The following is a 9,256-nucleotide window of genomic DNA, read 5'->3' as shown; positions in this document are numbered from 1 at the left end:
AGGTGATGCATCAATACAATACACAAGATATTCTCTCTATACTGTTGGACTTCAACTATTTTCAGATGTCCATCACCTGAATTTTGTGACCCCTGTGGAGGAGTACATGGTTTTATTTCCCTCATAGATTCTGATTCTGCATCTGAAGTTATGGGCTTTTGATAATTGCTTCCTCAGTCATATAACTGATATGACAAATGCTTAATATGTATTCTTGCATCTTGGCAATAAGAGGAACTTGACTTAAGCTCTGTTGCTTTTTTATTTCAGAGCTCAAACACAGTAAACAGTAAAACTTCATGAGACCTTCACTACACTGCATACAAGAGGATACATTTGGAGTGACCAGCTGTTGTATTTTGAGGTTCCAGATGGGAGGAAGGTTCTAAGCCTGTAACAAAGGATAGCAGGAAGAGATTCAGCTGTAGCAGGCTCCTGGTAGTCCTTTTCCTGTCTAAGAAGCATTTAGAACAGTTGGACATGCTCGAAGCAATAATCTAATTCTGCTTTGGGGAGGTAAAAGAGGGTTTTAAAATGGTGCCTAAGTTGTTTGAGTTGTTGTGCTCAAAGTTCTTCTTCATGTGGTCTTGAACTTGTGAACTGTTCCTCCCCCACGAACATTATCCTCTTCAGGGGGCCTAAAAAGATTGACTGAGGGGAATTATAGGGGTCATTTATTATGCAAGATTAACTAAGTTGCCCTAGGAAAGAAATTGTACCACCAATATTTTTTAATAAATTTAAGAAGACCAATCACTTTAAAGAGCAGCTGTTACAGAACTGGTTTGATGAAGATGAATATGAATATGGGGGGATGAGAAGGCTTATTCTCTTAGCTCTGTGTTCAAGTAGAATTGGGAATTCAGGCTTTGTCTTTAGAACGTTCACCTTTTCTTCCAACATTCTCCTTCCTTGGTGTCTCATTCCAAATCAATCCTGGTCCTCTTTCCAGTCCTTCCTCCCCTTCCTCCCCTCCCTCCCCTTCCTCCCCTTCCTCCCCTCCCTCACTTTCCTCCCTCCCTCTTTCCCTCCCTACCCCCTTCTTTCTTTCTTTGTCAATGCATGACTTGAAGAACAAAGCCCTCCTAAGTTGTAAATAGTGGTTGAGGGTTAATAAAAGGTTTAATGGTGGGAGCCAACCCTAGGAAGACCTCCAGGAACGGTGTGTCAAGCAGAGGAAGAACCTTATGCAAAGGTTCTGAGGTAAGAGTGATTTTGTTGTGTGTTGGGAATACTGTGAAACAGGCAGAGATGGAGATGGTGGAGCTGGAGGAAAGAGGCACAGTAGCAGCACATGGGGACGTTGGGCCTACATCAGGAGAGTGGCCTAAGTGCTAAACATTGTAGCTCTCTGGCGGTTTGTGGCTTGTTCCTTTTAAGCAGATCATGAGCTTCTTTGCCAGTCTGGTTTGGCCCTGTAAAGGACAGTATGACATTGTTTCCTGCCCATGAAACAGAGACAGCAGGGCCTCCACAAGCGTTGATGATCGCTGTGAGCCTAAAGCTTATTTGTATATATTTTCATGTTCCTCCTCTGAGGAGTGCCCTACTTGCCAAGGTTAATGACAGTGGTGGTGCATGCCTTTAATCTCAGCACTTAGAAGGCAGAGGCAGGTGGATTTCTGAGTTCGAGGCCAGCCCGGTCTACAGAATGAGTTCCAGGACAAAGAAACCCTGTCTCCAAAAAAAAAAAAAAAAAAAAAAAAAGGTTTAGGGAGTAATGATTGCAGAGTAAGATCCCACCAAACTAAGTTTACAAAGACAGGTAGATCTCTGAATCCTTTGGCAAATGTTAAAAAAAAAAAATGTGTGCCAGTTGTCTCTTCTTAAGAAAAGGGCTGGGATCAAGGGAAGCTGATTCATAGGATAATCAAAAGAGAACAAGGGGTCATAACTGAATTGATACGTAAATATAAACTAGGCTTTTATTCTGCAAGAGAAGTACTATCTAGACAGTTTTTAGAATAGCAAGAGAAAGCTGTCTCTTACAGAACTCAGAGAGCACTCTGAAAAGCTGTCTTGAGCAGAACACACACACATGCACACACACACACACACATATACATGCATACACAAAGGGGGGGCATCTTGAGCAGAACATAGGCTTGGACCCACAATTTGACTTTGAGTCATTTGTTTTGCAGTTCCCAGTCACCCCTTCTCTCAGAACCCCTCTCCAAGTCAATGCTGGTCTTTGGTACTTCTTGAAAAAAAAATATATATACTTTTGTTTTCATTTAGAATATCAGCTACAATTTGGATTTTAGATGTCCCATAAGGCCCATGTGGTTTGGTTGCTAGAGTGCATCTTCAAGAGGTAGAAGAATCTTTGGGACTGCCTGTAGGAATTCCTTAGGTCATTGTAAATGTATCCTGTGAGTAGGACAACTGACCTTCCCTCCTCCTCTTTTGTTCTCTGGATCGATGAAGACTTTTCTTTTTTTCTTTACACTGTGCTGTCTCAACACAGATGCAAAACCATGGCCCAACAGATCACAGTTGAGAACCTCAAAACAAAAAGCAAAGAGCCATGAGCCAAAATAAAACATTTCTCTTCATCAGTTGTTTGGTTCAGGTATTTTGTTGCAGTGGTGAAAACTGGCCAGCATAGTGTCCCTATAACTTTCCAGGCCAGTAAGTTTTTGTTTTTTCATACTCTGACATTGAGTTGATTGAACTTTCACCCCCGAAAGAATGCAAGCTTAATAAATTCAGCACCGTGTCTTCAATTACTGTTTTTCCCACAGTGCCGTCCTATTCTTTCTGTATCCTAAACACCCAATGATTATTGTTAGTGAATTACTTACATTTCTGAAGAAAAGGCTTAGGGGAATGAGTTTGCATTTCAATGCCTAGGAAAATGTCACTCTCAGAGCAGACACGCATGTTGTGTGTGGCTGTAAACAAGTGAGCCCGAGGATGAGACTCAGGGAAAGGGGGACTAAGAATGTCTGACCTACAGGGACAGAGCCTGAGACATTTAAATAGCAAAACAAACCAAGCCAAAATGTTCTTTAGTTTTCCCATTTTTTTATTTTGCATCATGATTATCTGGAGAATTGGTTCACTATTTTGGGCATCTGTAGTCATAAAGCCTGTTACTATGCTAACGAATTGAGAGCTCATGTGCCTGTTTGTGTCCAATTCATTCACCGCTTCTAGACACAGTAGGTTACTCTTACCTTTTTTAGGACACACCACGGGCATTTCTAGCCCCATGCAGACTGTGTACAAGAACTATTCTGCGTAACGTTACCTTTGATGCCCAGCTGTTTTGGGGGGGGTGTCTTACAATTTTGAGAGGAGGCATTCTGCAACAGTACATAATAATTGTGTGCCCCTGGATCCCGGTTTGCTACTAAAAGCTTATTCCATTCTGATTAGTTTGGGATGGACCCTGGATCCTCTGGCCTCTCTTTCTAGTTCATTTAGTCTCTCAGTCTGTTCTTAATTTTTTAATCTGTTTTTAATTTAATCTTGCTTCTTTCATTAAAAAGTGGAGGCAGGGGTCTGGAGAGATGATGCTCTTCTAGAGGACCCAGGTTCAATTCTCAGTACCCACATGGCAGCTCAGAAATGTCTGCAACTTCAGTTCCAGGGGATTTGTCACTCTGACACCTATAAACATAACATAAAATTAAATAAATTATTAACAAAAAGTGGAGGCAGAGGGGTTGGACCAAAAATCCTAGTCGTCTTCCTTGTTTGAAACTACCCACGAATGATGCAGCAATTGTTCTGATAACCCCCGCGGCTGTTCCAACACCGGGGCCTTCATGACTAAGTCCAGGGGAAAATAACGACCCCCCTCCCCGCCCCACATACACATACCCCGTGTGCTATCAGACAAAACTTGATTCCCTTAATCTTTGAAGCAATTAGGTATTATTACAGTAGGTAATAAATTAGGTATTAATACAGTATGAGATGACACAGATGTTGACCTCAATCCTTGCCTTGCAAGTGTGCATAGAGATATTGCCTTCATTTCTAGTAATTCATCAGTGAATGCTCGGAGAAGCCCACTTGAAGGGCTCCAATTGATGGTAAAAGAAACACCCTGGTAGGTTTGGCAAACACGATTCTCCCTAGTGAGAAGACTGGGAGTAGTTTACAGCGGAGCGCCAGCGTGGAGTGCCCTAGGAGCGGCTCCAAAGTTTAGCGCCTAAGAGAACCTGCAAAGCTCTCGTGGTACCCGGGACTGTCGCTCCTGCGTTCCCGCAAGTCAGCTTCGGCGCCTGACTGCTGGAAGAGTCCATTAGTCATGGCCAAGGCGGGGAGTTCACCACGCCAGAGTGCGGACCTGGCTGCCCGCTGCGCAGAGGACGGCCTGCTGCCAGGACCGTCACCCCCGCTCAGCCGATCAGGTGAGCCCAGCCAGGGGCCAGAGTCCTATTGGAGTAGAGGAGCGCTAGGGGGAGGGGAGAGGATGAAGTCTTACGCTAGAAGGCACAGTGCGGGAAAGGATTAGCGGCGGAGGAGGACGAGGACTTTGCAGAGGGGCAACGCTGGGTATGAAGGGAGGCCCCGCACCAGCGGGGACCAAAGGACACGCAGATGTCGATGACCTCAGAGCCAGGTAGGATGTGACTTGGGGTTGGTGCTGAGGGAATCCAGTGGGTCGGGGAGCGCGACAGCATCTCTTTGGCGTTCCCGGGCAGCCGTCGCTGCACCTGTTGCTGGAGGTGGGAGCTAGGGCAGCGCAGAAGGCGGGAGGGTAGCGGCGGCGCGCACAAGCTGATGGCAGGCTGCGGGTAACGGGACAGCTGCTTGGTGCCTGTCGCTGCACAAGGCTGCGGTTCTGCATAGCTGCTTCCAAAGCTGCCATCTCAGAGAAGGGGAGACTGGGATGAGTAGAGTGAAAAGTTCCTATTTTTCTCTTTCTGCCCAGTTGAAATACAGACTCTAGTTTCAGAGTTGGCCCGGAAAAATAATTGGGCAAGAACTGCAGGTGGTCGGTAGATTAAACTTCTTTGTGAGAATATCGAGGCAACTTTAAAGGACATCTTGTTAATGTTCCAGATACCTACTGCATCAAGGAATTTCAGTAAAACACATTGTTTTCAATGAGTTTGAAATAAGCACAGACTTTAAAAATTCCATATGTATATACACATATTTCTTTTATATTTTAAATTTCCTGAACAATTTTTCATTTTCATTGAGGAAATAACTTTAAGGTACAACATTAAGTTGTATATAACTTGTATAAACTAATGTCTTACAAAATCTATAGCCTTTAAAAATGTACATAATGTGTTATGTGTCAAGCTGCACATCCTTAGAAATTGGAATTAAGGTTTTAATTCTTGACAGGAAGAGTTGAAACCATACCTAAACGGATTTGGCACTGAGTGTTATAACCACCTTCCACTGGGTTCCTTCTTTGTGAGTCATCTATCCAAAGAACTAGACCAAAGAAACAAAGAGAAAGGACATTAATGAAGACAGTAGATATTTAATCAGGACACGGGTACCAGACTTTAGTTCTGGGTGATTTCCTAGGCTAAGTAGTAAACTCTTACCCATTTACAAATACATTCTGAATTGTTACAATAAATGCATGTGATGGCATGTCATGGAGAATTACATCCCATTTCTGCCACAACTTAAATCACTTTAGACATGAAAATGTTCTTCAGGATTTTGTTTCTTCACTTATAAAATCAAGCTGTTTGTGTTGAGTGATTGCAAAGATTTAGTCCAGCTAAACATTACATCACTCAAGATTGTATCTGTTTAAAAAATGACTATATTAAATGCATCCAAGCAAAACTGAACGACTGAACGATCTTATTTCCATGACAAATATGTATAGCTCATTCCTTCTTCAAAGACGTTAGTCATGAGCTCCTTACAGTCCTTTGTAACTAACGAGTAGTATCCCAATTCCCAGACAGTGACACTGAGGCTGGGAACTGTCAAGATACCTGCTTCAAATCCCCAGTTAGGAAGACCTGATCTTTGGTCTTTTCTGAGTGCTTTTAGACATCCATTATGCTGAATATTAGGAACACCACCTTATTCTCCTATAGACTGAAGAAATCTGACTATACCGTGTCCACAGTGAGACGGAGGCTAACCATGTGAGAACATCCACCCTTGATGCCATCAGATATAGGAATACAGAGTTAGTTAAAATTCTCAATATTTAAGAAAATAATTTAGTTTTACGTTGTTGAATTCCTATTGTATTTGATGTCATAGAATAATAATATGAGATATTATTTGGGACACAAATGTTCATGTAGAAATAAAGACAATTGTTAGAAGTATCGTGAAGGATCAGAAGGTCATGTTACACTAAAGAATGTCAGCCGTTGGAGGCAGCCATGCTCAAGACAAGGAGGGATGATGTGCCGTGGGAGAAGGGGCTTCACAGCAGTGAGCTGTGACCAAAGGCTTTGTTTACATCCTCATGAATGGCAATGGTGTGCTGCTTTTGCCTAGTGTACACAGTATGCCAGGAATTTGACGAATCCCTTTACACGGATCAACTTTATAATTAACCATGAACTGTAATTTTGATTTCCATATGAAGAAACTAGGGCAGAAAGATCTACATCCTGGGAGAATTTCCCCACCTTCTAAAACATGTTCTTTTCTTCATCGCTGCAGAAGACATGAATGAACTCCTGAAGCACCAGGAGAAGCTTTGTAGCCAAACTGGACTGACTTCTTTTCATTTGTGTGTGGAAGTTAGGAAAGCTGAACAGCAGTTAAGGTCACACATTCTGTTTTCATTTGGTCACCTGAGCAACCCCTTCATCTGTTAGGTGTTAATGGGTCAATGTGCTCATTGATTTATTATCACTCACAGATGCTATGTACACCCTTGCTGTATTAATTCCATTTCATTAAAAAGTGTCAAGGCTGTGCCAATTAGAAAGCAAAGCCTCGAGGGACAGAGCCTCTGTGTCTTTCTCTGCTATCTGTAGATGTAGCCAAGTTGTTGACCAGTTGAGTCAGTGCCCTGTTCTTTGCCTGTACCCACTGATTATGTTCATGTTGCATGTATAAGATGTTTATAGTGGAGCCACCATTGCTGCTTTCTGGAGGGGTGGCTCCATGGCTCACAGATCCTGTAGACGTACTCAGGTCCTTCCACAATTTTTTCTAGGTTATGGAACAGTCAAGGCAATGTAAAATCAAGTGGCAAATTCAAACAGTGCAATGAATAAAAGTCATTGCAACCTCTCTCGTTCAAACACAGTGGAGAAACCCACCCAGAAGGATCCTTTTCACCCTCTAACCCCTGTTGAATCAGGGTGAGAGCTCAATGCTTTATTGATACCATTTATGCTTTAAGGTTCTACTTAGTTTTAGTGTTCTGTCATTCCCAGGCAGTTTGGGTATATCAATAAAAATGTTTGTCGAGAAATGAAGATAAGCATATCACTAACAAACCACGCGAAATGGAGCAATATGAGAAACTGATTTCTCCACCTGCTTGCACAGGCAAACTCTTCGTATATAGGGAGGGCTCCCCATAAGCTGGGTTGTCAGGCCACACAGGACGTCACTGCACCCCTGGTCTGTTGGCCTGAGTGTGGTGTAGCATGAGGGGTGGTGCTGGGGCCCTTGAAGCGTGGTAGCACAAAGGCAGTGTTTTCTGATTCCACTGTGACACACTATCCACTTTAGAGTTTACCAGACCAAGTCCCTCCCCAGCTGCTGGGCAGGTGGTCACAGGCCCTTTTCTTGTGCAGTCAGGCATGAATCTGCCTGTACCTCAAAAGGGGGCAGGGTGCTGATAGGATAGTTCCCACTCACTATTAATGATTTGGAAACCCTTCATATAGTAGGGAATATTGGCTGTTGGAGTAATTGTCCATAAATGAGCTTTGACACAATATAGGATTATTAAGTTATAAAAAGGAGGCTGGGTTCTCTTAAAGAGAGGTAGTGAGAGAATTTTCCATGTACGTACACATGTAATTACATTGAAAGGGTGTTTTAAAGAGTGCCTTTTTTTTTTTTATTAATTTCATGAATTTGTTATTGAATAGTTTTCCCTAGGTGAATTTCCTCAGTTTTTATCACATACTTGAGAGCAGTCTTTTCATGTTTTCTTTATTAGGGGCTTAGCATGGCTTTGAGCCAGTTCACATCTTGGTACATCAGCATTTTTGAAGTGCTGAGAGAAGCTAAGTAAATTTCCCACAACTTAAAGGTTATGGAAAGAACTACCTTTTATGAATAGATTTCAAATAATTCTCAGCAAGCCAAGGGTACAGACGTGGAGTAAAAATGCATTTCATTCTGTGAAGTACAAGCTCCCCTGTCTGTCTTTAGTTTTCATGAAAGGCAATTAGCATTTCAACTAGCCCATTTGGTTACATGCTACCAAGTACTTGGGTTTATAATTTGCTGCTCTGTCTGAGGCCTTGAGTGCTTGGTCTTATATAATCCTCTCCAAGTAGCCTTCTCTCCAGCATCGTTATTGTGGCTGGTCTTAAAGAACTACTCAACAGAGAGTTTGCCTTCAACTGTAGGGTGCCATAGGGGAAGGAAAATGAAATGCCAAGCTAATGAGGAGATGGTTACAATTATAAATAGCCCCCTTTATTTGTGACACGGGTTGGAAGATATAAAATAGCCTTCTATAAAAAAAATAACTTCAAAAAAGGTACTTGTTAATCTCCACATGTAACATGCATCACAAATGAAGGGGGTATATTCTGCCATTATCGAGCTCGGATGACTGAAAATTAACAATGAAGACACATTTTTTTTATAGATATTTTCTTTATTTACATTTTAAATGTTTTCTCCTTTCCAGGTCTCCCCTTTAGAAACCCCGTATCTCAGCCCCTTTTCCCCCTGCCTCTATGAGGGTTGCTCCCCCACCCTCCCACCCACTCCTGTCTTCTTGCCCTGGCATTCCCCTACACTGGGACATTGAATACTCTTAAGCTTAGGGGCCTCTCCTCCCACTGAGGTCTAACTAGGCAATCCTCTGCCACATATTTGGCCGGAGCCATGAGTCCTTCCATGTACTCTTTGGTTTGGTCCAGTGTCTGGGAGCTCCAGGGGGTCTGGCTAGTTGACACTGTTGCTCCCCCCCATGGGGATGCAAACCCTTTCAGCTTCTTCAGTTCCTTCTCCAACCCCTCCATCGGAGACCCCACACTCAGTCCAATGGTTGGCTGTGAGCATCTGCCTCTGAATTTGTCAGGCATGCACTACTTCTTCTTCTTCCTCTTCCTCTTCCTCTTCCTCTTCCTCTTCCTCTTCCTCTTCCTCTTCCTCTTCC

The 9,256-nt window shown here is 42.9% G+C and overlaps 1 protein-coding gene across 4 annotated transcripts in view; it reads left to right on the top strand.

Annotated features, from left to right (window-relative positions):
- Positions 1-994: 994 nt before the first annotated feature.
- Positions 995-9,256, top strand: part of Adgrv1 (adhesion G protein-coupled receptor V1) — a 543,529-nt gene continuing 535,267 nt past the window's right edge. For 3 of the 4 annotated variants that reach the window (XM_031360571.1, XM_031360569.1, XM_031360572.1), the window contains exon 1: positions 4,247-4,579. In XM_031360571.1, coding sequence (XP_031216431.1) covers positions 4,558-4,579 — 22 coding nt within the window. In that variant the 5' untranslated portion in view covers positions 4,247-4,557. Of the gene's footprint in view, positions 1,204-4,246; positions 4,580-9,256 lie in introns of those variants that run through there. The other variant, XM_031360570.1, reaches the window with a different exon arrangement.

Source organism: Mastomys coucha, unplaced genomic scaffold (assembly GCF_008632895.1).
Source record: "Mastomys coucha isolate ucsf_1 unplaced genomic scaffold, UCSF_Mcou_1 pScaffold8, whole genome shotgun sequence".
Taxonomy (NCBI): Eukaryota; Metazoa; Chordata; class Mammalia; order Rodentia; family Muridae; genus Mastomys; species Mastomys coucha.
The sequence above is the reverse complement of the archived record's forward strand: the minus strand, read 5'-3'. Positions and strand labels throughout refer to the sequence as shown.